The sequence below is a fragment of the Cucumis melo genome, chromosome 4 (assembly GCF_025177605.1).
Source record: "Cucumis melo cultivar AY chromosome 4, USDA_Cmelo_AY_1.0, whole genome shotgun sequence".
NCBI classification, from domain to species: domain Eukaryota; kingdom Viridiplantae; phylum Streptophyta; class Magnoliopsida; order Cucurbitales; family Cucurbitaceae; genus Cucumis; species Cucumis melo.
In genome coordinates, this window is record NC_066860.1 from 14,779,207 (window position 1) to 14,795,050 (window position 15,844).

The window sequence follows — 15,844 nt, forward strand, 5'->3', positions numbered from 1 at the left end:
ATTTGTATAGGTAACTTTGACTTGATTTTAAATGGATGAAACTTGATTTGCTTAGAGTATAGGGTTTATAATGTTATGAGTCTTTTTGGTATAATAATCACCGACTCTTGGAAAATCGAAACACTATGGGTAAAATTTTGAAATACAATAATCACGACTAGAGTGCAAGAAACATAAACAAAAGGAGAAGAAAAAAACCAAGAAAACAAAAGCTATTGGAGCCGAGCGGACCAATATGTCCACCTCATCCATGGACCAAGCTATGCTTTCCTTCGCAAAAGACTACTTATTAGTATCTTCGAGTCCTTTTTGGTATATTTTAATTAGTATAGAAAAACCATAGAATTTCTACTCTTAGCTTGCTCTGAATTTTTATTATATCAAATATTAATTCAAGCATTTGAAATTTTATACTACAAATAATCATTCTTTCTTTTTTCAAAATTACAAATTTATCGTTGAAGGCACATATATGATAATTAATTTAAAGTTTCGATTTGAAACCATCGATATTTGCTCTGATCTTTTTTGTCTATAAAAAAAGTTTGGATATGATCGGTTTTGATGATAATATGATAAATAAAACAAGGGAACCAATAGAAATTTAATGCTATAATTCAATGGTTTTGCGTCATGTCGTCCCATCCAAACTTCCTTCTTATCTCATTTTCTCCACTCAATCTTGTAAATGTTCACTCATCATTTGTTGTTTATTGTTTAAAATTATATTCCTCTCCCTACCCTCAATTAAGGTGTTTGTTTTCTTCCCCTAGAATTCTGTTAAAAAACGATGACATGATTCTAGATTCATCATATTAATTAAATTGATAAATAATCAAAAAATCTCACAAAATAATTATATAAATAGAAATATTCTTGAAGCAAATCAGAAGAATGACATTAAATAGAATAAAAAAAATAAAATTGAACTGAGATATTAGTGTTTAACATCCATGCATGACAATGTAAATAAAATAGAAAAATAAAATAAGTACAACACTTAGTTTAAAATAAACTCTACAAAATTGTAAACAGATATTCTCACAATGAATTATAAAATTCAAAAAAAAAAAAAAAGAAGAAGAAATAACTATGTGGAAGAGAAAAGAGTACCTGAATGAATCACAAAATATCCTAAACTTGATGTACTAAAAATTTTGTATGCGGATGAATTGCATCAAGTATATATGAGTTGAGAAAGTGAAGTACGGTAATGTGCCAAAATGGTGACGCTTAAAACCTGGAAGATAGTGACTTTTCGAGTTATTCGATAAAACATCAATTATCATCTAGTTTTTAACTAAAAAATTAAAATCTTAGATTATTAAAAGTGATTATCTTATTTGACATCTTAGTTATCTATACATAGAAGCGCACCTCAAATATTCGATCGCCATTCAGTTCAAGAGTTAATGAAGTCTTAACGACAAACATCGAAATATGCTCTTTTTAAAAGTTCAAGAACTAAAACAAATAGAGACCAAAATAAAACAACATACAAAGTTTAGGGTTTAGGGTTTAATTTTTAGTTTTTGAAATATTTATCTCACACGTACAAAATTATGCGTTTTATTTATGTTTTTAAAAATTAAATAAGATTCTACAAACTAAACATTAAAAGAGGTATTTTTTTTTTATTTTTTGAAATTTGGCCAAGCTAAAATTTCAAGTTTTATTCTTAAGATACTATACCACTTATAAAAAATTAAGTGAAAGTAAGTTTAAATTTCAAATGTAAAAATAAAAAATTTCAAATGTAAAATAAAAAACAAAATAGTGTATTAGTTTTTAGTTTTTGAAAATTAAGTTTCAAAATATTTCTTTCACTTTTAAATTTCTTCTTCTTTTAACTTTTACCTATGTTTTAAATTTGAAAAAAAGAAATTAAAGACTTATTTTTATTTTTGAAATTTGGTTAGATTTTGACTCTTTGGAATGAATACAAACCATTGCAACAATAGGAAAGAAATTAATAGGATTAATTTCTTTTTAAGAAAATGAAATGAAATGAATAATATAAATTAACCATAATTGAAGTAGATTTTTCTCATAAAATATTCATTACAAAAATATATTTTTAGATAAACAAATTAACATAAATATAACATAATTTCAAAATCTACCAATAATTTTTTATCGATTTGATAGATACTGATGGAAGTCCTTCGATTTTTATTAGTATCTATAATTGATTCATTTCAAAATTTTGTTATATTTAAAAATATTTTTAATTTTTTATTTAAAATAATTTTTTAATTATTACATGTCAACTATTTTATATATTTTAAAATTTTAATTTAAGATAGAGATTCTATTTATAAATAATTTAACCACATATATCAAAAGTTGCCAAATTATAAGATAAGAATATAACTAAAAAGGAAAAGAGAAACAAAGATAAAAATAATACTTACTAATAAACACTCATATAATTTTCATCATTCAAATTTGTTTTCCCAAATACACACATATACTATTTTTTTCTATTATCATTACATCCTTTTTTTTTTCTTTCTCATATGTATATCATACAACAATATTAATTTTCTATTATCAAAATACATCTTTTTTTTTTTCCTCTTCTTCTCATATTTATATACTACGAGAAAATAAACATTTAACATTGACTAGATAGGACATTATACACACAAAACATCGCCCAAATGCCTTAATTATTTCAATATATTCTTATATATGATATAAGATTTTTTATTATTTATTATATCGACATGTAAGATAATGTAACGTATGACTAATTAGGTTTAATCTTGACGAAGTCGAGTTTTGAAGAAGCTAAGGGGAGTGAATAAATGTGAGCCCTATATTCACCCCAAGTGAAAGGCTTATAAAGGCATGGTTGGTTAGAAGTCACCATTTCTTTTAGAGGAGAGATCAATGCATTTAAAGACGGTGCTGCAAAATATGCCATTGACATTCTTGGCTTTGGCTCTATGTTGGTCGCTACCCTATGCTTTACGTTCACAAACCTTCCATTTGTCAATACCTTCAAACAATAACACATTTTATTAGGTAAATAAATAACAATCAACATGATCTAAAATAACATACATAGTAAAAAAAATTTATGAAATGTTTACCTGGAAAAGATCACCAATGATGATGAAGTAGGCAGTGGGGTCAGGAGAGACGGGGACCCACGAGCCATCATTCACTGAGATGTGGAAGCCACCGACATCGTTGGATCTTAGGATGGTGAAGATCTGAGGGTCAGTATGCTCGCTGAAGCCAATGGTATTGGGCGGTGGGTGATTGATGATGTCGTCAGGAAATGGACGGTAGCGATTGATTCTAAAAAGTGAGACATTATGATCGTCTAAGATCATACGGCTGAAAATGGATGTATCTGAAATCCCCAACCCCTCAGCCATTAGATCAAGGAGCTCACATGCCACATCTTTTATTTCTTGGATGTAACCATTCAAAACACGACTGCATTATTAGAAAAAGAAAAAAAATTAATTGATATTTTATAGTTGTCTACTTAAGATCATGAACTTTTACTTTTTTGAATAGGTAATTTTTTCTTTTTTTTGTTTAAAATCGAATATTAGATATGAAATTGAAAAAATTTTGATGAACATGTATTTGTTCTATTTTCACAATTTATTAACTATTGCTTTGATAATTTGAACTTTTTGGTCAAATTCTAATGTTAAACAAGTATCTAAAATGTATATTAATTTCCTTCACGTAGTTTTCAATTTTTGGCTTGAATTTTTAAATTAAAACACTTCTGATATTTGATAGTGTAGGGTTTCATTTCAAGACCAGTCGACCACCAATTAACAGAGAAGAGTAGTTCATCTATCTAATAAGAGATGTGAGTTTTCTTGGTTTTGTTAAGGTGGAATTCACAACATCTCAACATTATAATTTTCAAATATCAAACATCATATGGTTATAAAACAATGTCTTAGTTACTCACTACATACTTTTTAAAGTTCACATATTTATTGGGTTAAAAACTCTTAATATATATACATTTTTTAAAGAGTCTAAATAAATATAAAAGTACAAATTTAGAGACACAATATAGAATTGTTGCTATAAATATCAAAATGATTGATATAACACACAGCATAGTAAAATTAGAGAATGATATCCTAATTAGAAAGATTTGAATAAGTGCATATGCTTCATTTTGATAGTGACCCTTTTCTATATCATTGTAATTTATGTGCTTTGATCACCAACTATATGCCATTATTGACAAAAGGAAATCAAATATGTGATGGGTTGGCTTTCAATTAGCTATTAAGAGTAAAGACCTTTGCTATAAGAAAAGGTCTATTTTCAAGTAAGATTTTGCTCCATGCCAGCACACACAACAGCAAAATATGTGTGTGTGTGTGGGTTTTGCTAATTTTCTCTACCATCTATATCTAATTATATCCAATTGGCCAAGTTAGCAATATTATTCTAGCTACCGCCCTCATTAGAATTTACTCTAAAGTAAAATAGAATTTTCCGACGTCATAACCAACCGTTGAAAGATAGTTAGTTTGAGGAGACCTTTCACTCAACTTCAAACTATTGAAAGTTACTATTAACGTAGAATAAAGGACGTAGGAAGATGGTTTTTGGAACTTTTGACTATTTATTAATTCGTCTGGAATTAATTAGGTATAACTTCACTAATAGATGAGTTCTAAAACTCAATCTCAATTTGATGTAGCAAGTTACACATTTATTTATTTATTTTAATTCGAGCAAGATAAGATATAGACATCTTAAGAAGTAAATGGTTTTCCATCTTTCATTTTATAATTGTTGTTTGAAAAATGGTTGGAGTGATATACACCACAAAGTTGAGGTTAGTTAGGGTAGTTAATAAATTTAGATTAAAACAGCATGGAAGGAAGAAAAAGAGGAGTATGGTATAGATTTTATTTAGTCAAATATTGTGTGTTTTTTCTAGTGAATTTTCATGTGAATCATTTTATAAGGATATAGAAAAAATATGTCCTTTTCTAGAATTCCAAGCAACCAAACAAATATTTAAAGAGACAAAAAAAATCCCATAAAATTAAAATGATAATATATTTGAAATAACAACCTTTTTTTTTTTTTTTTTTTTTGATGCAGAGGGCATGGATCTAAATCTTAAAAAAAAAAGAAAAGAAAAAAAGAAATTAATTTTGGAAGAATAAATAAATAAAAAAATATTTAAGAAAAAAACAAGGTCCATAATTTCAGCTTCAACTCCGGAGCCTAATTGTTTGAAACTTTAGCAAACAGAAAATCACATCTCCTTTTTTTCTTCTAAATATTTTTGTTTATTCTTAGTTGACTTGTTTCTCAAGTTTTTTCCAATTTTAAAGATGTTGACAACCAAAAATAATCTTTGACACATAGATAGTGTTACACTACCACTAAATTAAACCTACCAAATTTAACAATGAAAAAACTATAACATATATATTAATTTTAATTTACTAATTTTTTTTTTTTTTTTAAACTATGATTTCTTTGAATAGCCATGTTTGCTTTGATAATTCATGAAATTTAAAACGAGGTTCTTTTCGTTGCTTTTGAATAAATTAAGAAAGAAGAAATTTTGAATTTTTTTGGGTAGTATTTTTAGATGATTATTCTAATATAAAAACTTAGTTGAACTAAAATTGTAAGGTTTTTTTTTCTTCTTGGTGAGATGATTTATTTTTGCAAGAAATTAGTATTAAATCTAAATATCTTTTCTTTTTATAAAAAGTAATAGAATGTCTTATATAATTAGAAAAGGTTAGATGTATTTATCAAATATAATATAGCTTAGCAAACTATAACTATCCTTACAAAGTCGAGGGTTTGATGAGGTAAACATGCAATTGATTGAAGTTTTTTTAAAAAAATAGAAATAAATAAAGTATTTTTGATAGAGGAAAATTGAACCTGAAGTTTGATGGGTTTTTGGAGAGGGAGAGAGCGAGTTGAGAAACAGAGGAAGGTCGAGCAGAAAGAAGAAGATATTCAATCTCTCCCATGTCACCGCTGCACCCGATGTTTCTGATGCCGTAGCCGATACGAGTGGTGGAGTTGATGGGAGGAGCATTTTGAGAGCTGGTGGCGAGCTTTTCAGCGGTGGGCATCGCGAAGAATGAGATGGCTTCTTCTTCAACTCTTGAAACAGAATCCTGAGGGATTCCATGGTTGATGAGCTTGAAGAAGCCATATTTTTCGCAAGCCTCAACGATAAGCTTGGAGAGGGCTTGTCGGTTGGTGGTGATGGAGGAGAGATCGATGGTGGGGATTCTAGTGGAGGCGGCCGCAGCGGAGGAGGACTTGGCCGAGTTGGGTGGTGGTGGTACAACCATTGTGAAAATGATGGGAGAAATGAGATGGAAGAGATTTCATGTGTTGGGGTCTCAAAGTTTAATTAACATTGTCTCTATTTATAGTGTTCAGGAGTTCTGAAAGTTTATTTATTTATATATTTATTATTATTATTTTGATGTCTCAGATATATATCAAAGTGGTAAAATATTTAACAATTTTAAAAAATATAATAGTTTAAATTTGACTATTTTTTGTTTAGATAGACGAATGTATTTATATTTGGATAACTAAATCTAAACGGGATCCATTTTTTTCCCGATCTATATAGCACATGATTCCAAACAACTAATGAAATTTAAAAAAAGAAATAGATATTTTATATTTATATTTAGTACACGAAGATGTAAAGAAGTGGTATGAACTTTTTAACTGATTTTTTTTATTTTATTATACGATCCCTAAATATTTTAGTAGTTTATTATATTTATAAAACTTTAATTTTTTTTTAATATTTATAAAAATAACCCAAACCCCTATGTTTATTTATCTTTTTTATTTATTACATTTTGCTCCTTTTTTGGGAAATTTTTTGTCATGATCCTTTTTGTTTTCTTTTTGTTAGGTTAAATTGATTGATACGTCAACAATTTTAGAGATTACACTAATAATTGTAATAATAGGATTTAGAAATTGTTTTTTCAAAGGTATTAAATTATTTGTTAACATTTTTACCAAAATTTAAGGACACCAACCATGGAAAATTACAGAAAATGGCACAACTTAGAAAACAAATTAAAAATACAGTACAATGATTAAATATTTTTTAAAACAGTAAAACATTTGTCAAAAATAATGGGGTTGAGGTTTTGTGAAAAAAAAAAAAGCACCATTTTTAAATAATCCGACTAATTGATTTCGATACATTTTGGGTAAGATTGACTCTAGAGACTTTGTTAAAAGTTTAAAATTTTCCATCTTATTGATTGTTTTGACCTTTCGGATACATATAGAGATCACTCAAAATTCTAATAATCTTTCAAATCTTTTTTTTTTTCAAATTTAGTTATTTTGCCAAATGTTACATCTTATTCTTGCGTTTCATTGGGTGCAGTTTGCTTCACATTATCAAATTTTCAAATCTCAGACCAAATTTTATATATTTTAAATTTTTTTAAAATATAGTTATTTTGAAATGTTATATCCAATTCTTAAGTCTCATCTAAAAATAAATTAAAATATTTAAAAAATTATTGATATTTTGATATAAAATTAGCTTTCATTTTATTGAACATTCGGTAAATTTACCATTAAAAATATATAAGATTTGGTATAAGATTTTAAATATTTTAAAATGACTAGAACTTCGATTTAGTTTTGTAAAATGAAACCTCAAATACTTTAGTTCTAACAATTTTTCAAAAATGATCAATGTTGTCCTAGATATTCCTTTACTAATTTTTGTGCTATATATGGTGGATGCACGTGGAGTTTTTGTCTTCTACTGATTTTTATGTTATATATGTAATTATTTTATTATTGTGTTATATATTCTATCATTTTTTTTTTGTTTAAATGTCATTTATGCAATTAGTCTACTAATAACTGTCATTTGTGTGACAACTAACCCAAAAGTGTCAAATATTCGAATACAATATTGGAATTTGGGATTATTAAAAAAAAAAAAAAACAAAATTTGATCAATCGAATTAAATTTTCGTCAAAATATTACGATCTCTAATATTTGATCGTTTGATACAATATTAAGATTTGAGATTATTATAAAATAAAACAAAATTTGATTGATATTATTAAATTTCCGTTCAAAAGTCGATATTTTCATGTATCTATTACCTTGATATTGACGTAAGAGTTTGAATCTATATTCCACCGTATCGTAAAAAAAAATTCATGAAATGTAATAAATAACTAGCAAACAAATATCACCGATATAAATGCAATATAAATAATAGAAATGTTATGGAACAATTGCAAATATATCAATTAGAATATTTAAAGTTAAGCATATATGACAACATTTTAAATTTTTTTACGAATATAACAAAATTGATAAGAGTTTATCAATAATTAAAGTCTATCATCGATAGATCAAAAGAATATCAATGATAGAAGTTTATCCGGATAGATTTTACTATATTTGCATTTTTTTTCCAAAATGATTATTATCCCCAAATTACTACCAATTATAATTATTCTACTTTATTAAAATTCGCAAAAAATACTAATTAAGTAACTAAATATGACAAAGGTAAATATAATATAAATAATTGATATATTAATGTTATTTTTCACTATTTTAAACTAAGTATAATATTTAAAATACATAATATGAAGTTTAACATTAAGGACCTGTTTGGGGTTAGGGTTAGTACTGTGGGCTTAGGTTAGCCTTACCCTAACCCATTTGGACCCAATATTGAAAGGTTTGTTTGTGATAGGTGGACAGTAATTTTAGAAAAGAGATTTAGGTATAATTAATTTTGTAAAATTGATTTTTAATAATTAAATTTATGTTAAATTTTTGAAAATGGTTTTTATATATTTAGAATTGATTTTTAATTTGTATATTTGTCCTTTGTTATTTTCGAGGGACAATTGATATGAGTTTGTTTTATTCAAATAAATCAAACTTTGATCTAGTTGGTTATGCGAATGCTAGATATTTATCTGACCAATACAAAGTAGGATCTCAAACAGGTTATCTGTTTACATGTGGAGGAATTACTATATCTTGGCGGTAAAGCAAACCATTACGACCACTTCATCGAATCAGAAATTTTTGCAATTCATGAAACTAGTAAAGAATGTATATGGTTGAGGTTAATGACTCATCATAATCGAGAAACATGTGGTTTGTCTTTCAGTAAAAATTTACCAACAATATTATATAAAGATAATACCGCATATATAGTACAAATCAAATGAGGGTATATAAAAGGAGATAGAATAAAGCACATCTCAACAAAACTCTTTTATACAAATGACCTTGAAGAAAATAGTGACATCAGTGTTCAACAAATTTCTTCAAAAGACAACTTGACTAGCTTATTCACAAAGGCATTATCTGTATCAACATTTGAAAACCTGATAGGTAGAAGAGTTCATCCTAAGGTTTCTAACGTTTACCTTTGCGCGAAGATCAAATATCCAAAATTAGTTTATCAAATTCAAGTAGTTTGATATTTTTACCTTGTTCTACCAAAATTAGAACATGATTAGTTGTTGTGTCTTGTTAAGACAATTGAAAAGCTGATGCACAACATTGGAATGTGACGACTCAGAGAACTCAAATGATGTATTCATAAGGGGAGTAGAAATATTGTCCTTAAGGAATAGGAATACTGCACTCTTTTTCCCCTGACTATGGTTTTTCCCATTGGATTTTCCTAGTAAGATTTTTAATGAGACAGTTATTAATGTATAAAAATGATGCACTATTTTTTCTTCATTAAGATTTTTTTTCCATCGGATTTTTTTCTAATAAGGTTTTAACGAGGTATTTATTTTTATATAATATGGATATCTAAGGGAGAGTATTGTAAATATAATTACATATTATAAATGTAGATATCTATAACCTATATGAGTTACAACTTTCATATAACTCTCATTCAATTCCATGTTGTAACATTCATCTTATTGAATTCCATAATGTAACTTATACCATGTTATGTCCTACAAATAGAGGTATGGGATGCCTTTGTAAGATACACCACAATTGAGTTCAATTGTCTTCTACTTCCTCTCTTCTCTATTTTTCTTTGTGTTGTTGCATTGTTCTTATTTAGTTTATTGGTTCTTTATTTTATAACAAATTTAAAGTTATCTAATTAATAATTATATTTTTTTAGGAATAATTATGGTAAAATATCTATTTCTATTTCTTTTATTATTAAATTATAATAGATATCGAAGGAAAATTTAAGAAATATAATTGCTTGATTTATTAACAATATAATGACAGACAATATTTGTTATATTTTGTTTCAATATTTAGATAAAAGAATGACTTAACCAATAGTCAGCCAACCATGCTTTCACAAAAATTGACTTAGATAACCATTTAATTTGAGACTAATTATTGGTCAATCATTTAACAAAAACCATCTATCATCCAATTCCTTCCATACAATTTAAACAGTTTTATATTTTTTCTAAAATTAATTTTAGTTAATGCCAAATAAAATCGTTTTAAGAACAAAATGATTTTGGCAAGACAAAAAGTTGTTTTGACAGGCTCAAAATCACACCCGAACACACCCTAAGTTTATTTAATTGTCATGTGACTAATAAATGATTATCTATAATTGATATCATATTATAAGATTGCTATCTAATTTCTATTTGATTACCAACATTGGTATTCTCACGTTATCATGTTATAGTTATGAGACTGATATAATTGTTGTTTTTATTTCTTTATGTAACTACAATAATTATTTTAATTTTTTTTAGTATATCATCACTGTATTGTTTTTTTAGTATATGACATATCAATCAATTGGTAATCAGACAATAATCACATGACTATTAGTGTCATTAAGTATAATTATTGTAGAAACTTGTATGTGCCAAAGAATAAAAGTTAATTAGATAATAATCAGTATCATAAAAAATAAATATTAGTTATTAATAAAAAAAAAACAATTAGATAGCGATCAGTATCATTGACAACCAATATTAAATAGTAATCAGTAAACAATTAGATATAATAAGACATTTACGCTTGTGAAAGGAATTTTGCTAGTTCATTCATGAATTTTAATTGGCTAGGCTTCAAAATAAAAAAAAAAACATTGTCTATGGACTTAATTTTGCTAAACGTTTTTACTACTTTTACGAGTGGATCTATAAACTAAGTAGTTTAAAACTAGGGAAATTGTATTAAATGATAAAAAAAAATATAGAAAAAAGTAGTCCATAATACATTTTTTCGACATATTGCAAATATGACAAATAGTTATATTATCTGCTTTTAAATTTGACACTTTTACAATTTAGAAAATATAATGACATGGACCTTATTATCATAAATTTTTTTGCTGTCTTTGTAAACACCCCTTAAAAATATAGCAAATATTTGAAACTATTTACAAATCTATCAAATTTTCTATACTCCATTTAAGTTTTTTTTTTTCTCTATATTTTGTAAATAGTTTTAATTTTTTTTTCTATCCATACAAAATTCTTTAAAAAAAAAATCTACTTACATATTGGTTTGTTAGTGCGTCATTTAATATTTGGTCATTTGTTTTTAATCTTTTAAAATTATGTATTTTTCTTATAATTCTTTTATGATAGTTTTTATCTTTTCCAACTAAAAATTTTCATTCTTAGGCCATACTTTAAAAGCAAAAACAAAAATCTTAGATCACTTTTTTTTTTTTTACTTTCCAAAACAAAGGAAAATAAAATTAAAAATTAATAGATAGAAGAGTGTTAATAAATAAATTTAATATTAAAAAACTAAATAATAATAAACAATAGATTCAAAGATGACTTTTTAGTCAAATTTTAGGGTTAAAAGACCAAAATAATATTGACTTTCTAAAACCCAATAAAAGATATATTTATTATATACGAAAGGTTTGAATGAACCTTCTAATTATAACTTGAAAGATAGACTTCCTCAATTATTAAATCATATTTTGATTGTTAAATTTGCACATTATTTTTTTTGAAAAAATGAAACCACCATACTAATTTTGAATTTATCAGTCTACAAACTTGATGATATATACAATTAATCATATATTGTTAAATAAGAGTTGATGTAGATAAGGTGGTACACATGACAACACACAAAAATAAGTGAAAAGGCATATGCAATTAATAAGATAGATTTAATATTCAATAGTTGAGGAAAAATCAACAAAAAGGACTAAAATGCTGTTTATATGAACTACTACTAAAGCTACATCAAATTAATATATATATGTAGATCTGCTCACATAAGATTTCCAAAGGAAATATGATTTATGGTAATCAACTTTATTTTATATTGATTTGTAGTTTTAAGTGTGATACCTTCTTTTATTTTTATATTCTAATTCTTTTTTTTTTTTAATATACATTAATTTTTTTTTTAATATCTTCTTGGATATTGATGGATCTTTAGGTTCGATGATTTTTTTTGTGAAATATTGGTTAAGAGACGCTAGTACAAAATTATGTTTTCATATTAAGTTTCAAATTGAAATTAAATTATATAAAGTACATTGTCGGTTTTAAACCAACATCTTATATGGTGTTATTAAAGGTCTATAATGTCGATTATCTTTGATGTTAGTTTAAATCCAACATTTATAAGAATGATTGCTCCAATTATAGTGGCATTGATGGAAGAGGATGAAAGAGGAGAAAGAGGAGAGAGTGAGCAAACGATCAAAAGACGAAAACGGAGGTTAAGATTTGTGCATATTTGTTTAGATTCAAAGAGAACTATGTGTGTTGTGTTGTTGTTCTTCACAAAAACAAGAAACATGCGGGTGTTGTCTTCAAATGATAATTTGACGAAAAGCTGCGACATTAAACATCTGTTTTTTTTTTAAAAAAAATTAACATTATACATTCGTGTTTTAGTTTTTCAACTGATATTAAAACCTTGTTGTAGTGAGACAGATGGAATGTGATTTTTTCAAATCTTAGATAATTTTTTTCGGATCTTATACCAAACACTAATCCTTTTAAATCTTTCATAAATTCTCACGGCTTATATACCCAATTTTTTTTTCTAATTTATCTTAATTAATTCTTAATTGTATTTTCCAAGTATCTAAATAGATTTTAGATGGTGGTAGTGTGATTTCTGCAACTTGAATTTGAAGAAAGATCAAAAATTGAAAAAGTTAAATTTAAGTAACATTTGAAAAAGATATACAATCCGATCTTTATTTTGATCGAGAGTCGATCGAGAAAGCTAAAGAAAGTTTGGTGTTATATATTTTTGCAATTTTCCAAACTAAACCACTTATTAAAAGTTGAATTACTAAGAAAAGAAAACACGAAGGATAAGGATCAAAATAAAACAAATACGAAACTTAGACACCAAACTGAGGATAATATAATGTAATTCAAAAAACTTATTTCCTTTACTTTATATAGCATTAATCACCTCAATCTTATACTAAAACTCATACAACATTTTCACCAAATGCTCTTTGAAGGTGTTTACTGGTTTTTGTAAAATAATAATAATAATAATAATCGAGAAAGAGAAGTGAATTGAACATCGAAACATACAAAATAGATCTAAATTCAAAATTAGAAACTTTAAATTGGATTTGAAATTAAACTTTTAATTAAAATAGTTGATGTTTCATCTATGAATTTAAAGTTTTGGATTTGGTAGCTTCTTCCATTTGAACGAGTTATGCTCCATTTTTGCAAAAGAAAAAAGACTCGATTTTTATAAAGTTTGATAAATATTTTAATTTTGTGTTTATTTGATATGTAGAAGAGTTCATCCTAAGATTTCTAACGTTTAAATAGTAACTTATCTCTTTACTTTGCGCGAAGATCAAATATCCAAAATTAGTTTATCAAATTCAAAATTAGTTTAACATGATTAGTTGTTGTGTCTTGCTAAGACAATTGTTCTAGGTTATTTGTAGCCGGTGTAGAAATGAATATTAGAAGTAAACACTCTACTAATCTTTCATTTCACTTTTGAAAATCGTTAAATATCATATCTAAAATTTCATACTCCAATCATTTGTGAGTTACGTTGATGTTGTTCTTTTTTTCTTTTTTTATCGATCATCACAGGAAAGTTTACAACTAATTCATAGTTGGAAAAAATGATAAATGGTAAAATGTTGACATCCAACAATTTGATTACTAAAACATAGTTGTAAGATGATAACAAAAGAATTTGAATACGTATGTGAAAAGTTTTACATCTCATCTTCTAACTTTTTTTTTAAATATAGCAATCTAAGAATAGCTATGAAATTTGGCATTCAATTTATAACTTTTTTTTTCCCTTCAAAATGTTTAATTTCCATATAAAACCCTTTTTATCGTAAATCAATCTACTCCTAATTTTGATTAGTAGTGGGCTTGACGATGCACATTATATTATTTCCCTCAAATAGTTATTCTTTTAGTTTTACACATCATTGTATTATATTAGTAAATTTAGTGGACAAAAGTAATGTTTCAAAGTCTCTAAATTGTAATGAATATATCGTTTGGTTTTTCAAGCATCATTTATTTTAGTATAAAAGTGATTTTATTATTAATGATGTTTAAGATAAGATTGTTAAGTAATGTGGATATGTGTATTGGTAAATTCAACGTAACTATTAGTTCATTAGTTAATAGAATTTTATAAAATTGTTTTCATTTTTTCTTTTTGTTTTAATGTGCATCATACAATTAACCTTATGAATCATAAACTTCTAATTAAACAAATTATATATCCAAATCTAGGCCCTAAAACTTATCCTTTGCTTTGTCAAGATATGCAATTAATGGACATTTAACTCCTTTTCATTTACTTTTTTTATTTATTGTGGTTATCCTTTTGAATTTTGATACTCAATCACCCTAGAGCAACCATTATTAGCTATTATGGTTCATTAGAATTTTGCTAATGATAATAGTGTTCAAGTATATTTATCATTCTTCTATCGATCGATTAATGTCTACGAAATAAAATAATATTATTGACAGAATATGAAATTCTGTTATATTTTATAAATATTTTGGTTTATTTTACTATATTTAAAAATATCATTTTTATATTTTACGTATTTAAATACAATTAAAATGTGACAAATTATCAAAAATATTAAAACATTTGACAAAATATTTATACTTTAATGGTTTTGTTTTATAAAATATATATAATTTGTCAATTTCTTCGTAATTTGATAATTATAACTGTTAATAATAAGAGGTTAATTCAACTGTCACTAATGCTAGTTCTGGATCAAAAAGTTTTGTGGTTTAAATTGTTCATCCTATTTTATTAAACGGGTGATTCATGAATTTACAAATTATTTTCAATAAAAGTTTTGTGGTTTAAATTGTTCGTCCTATTTAACGGGTAGTTCATGAATTTGCAAATTATTTTCCATTACTAGTTTGTAAAATATTGTTGAACTTAAGGCTATATTAGTTTGAAAACGGATTGGTGAAAGGGGTCATAAGTGTAAATTAAGGCATTCAAAAACAGTAAAGAAAAAGGGAGGGGCAAAGATGGAAAAAAAATTTGGACCATTTCTCGATTTGTGCGTGTCATCCTTGCGCAGGGGCCATGCTAATCTTCTCTGTATCGTTCCAATTTTATCGGATGTCCCCGAAGGGACGCTTATTGGAGCACGCGTATTCTAATTTAAAGAATGAAATGCAATCAAAACTAAACGATGTGGGACAAAAGGCTGCTGTGGAACGACAAGTGAATGACAATCCGATGGGTATTGATGAGACGGTAGTAGTTCGACACGTCGAAAATTAGATCTTAGTAAAACGCGCTGACAGTTATCAATCATTCTCCTTATTTGTTTATTATTAATTGAATATTTGT

The 15,844-nt window shown here is 26.1% G+C and overlaps 1 protein-coding gene and 1 non-coding gene across 2 annotated transcripts; both read right to left on the bottom strand.

Annotated features, from left to right (window-relative positions):
• Positions 1-2,414: 2,414 nt before the first annotated feature.
• Positions 2,415-6,397, bottom strand: LOC103489905 (gibberellin 2-beta-dioxygenase 2). Its single transcript, XM_008449241.3, has 3 exons — positions 5,911-6,397; positions 3,099-3,450; positions 2,415-3,004 (listed from the first exon to the last, which is right to left on the bottom strand). The coding sequence occupies exons 1-3, from the start codon at positions 6,330-6,332 to the stop codon at positions 2,753-2,755; spliced, it is 1,026 nt and encodes a 341-aa protein (XP_008447463.2). The 5' UTR covers positions 6,333-6,397; the 3' UTR covers positions 2,415-2,752.
• A 9,126-nt stretch (positions 6,398-15,523) lies between these two features.
• On the bottom strand, positions 15,524-15,626 carry LOC127149134 (U6 spliceosomal RNA). The gene has a single exon (XR_007820539.1). It is a non-coding gene; the product is annotated as a U6 spliceosomal RNA (small nuclear RNA).
• Positions 15,627-15,844: the final 218 nt, after the last annotated feature.

What these genes read in the sequence shown, in the direction of transcription:
- LOC103489905 (XM_008449241.3), bottom strand. Translation starts at nt 6,332, where the DNA reads ATGGTTGTACCACCACCACCCAACTCGGCCAAGTCCTCCTCCGCTGCG. An exon ending in AAAAACCCATCAAACTTCAG is followed by an intron (nt 3,451 to 5,910) that starts GTTCAATTTTCC and finishes CTAATAATGCAG; the next exon opens with TCGTGTTTTGAATGGTTACA. An exon ending in TCATTGGTGATCTTTTCCAG is followed by an intron (nt 3,005 to 3,098) that starts GTAAACATTTCA and finishes TATTGTTTGAAG; the next exon opens with GTATTGACAAATGGAAGGTT.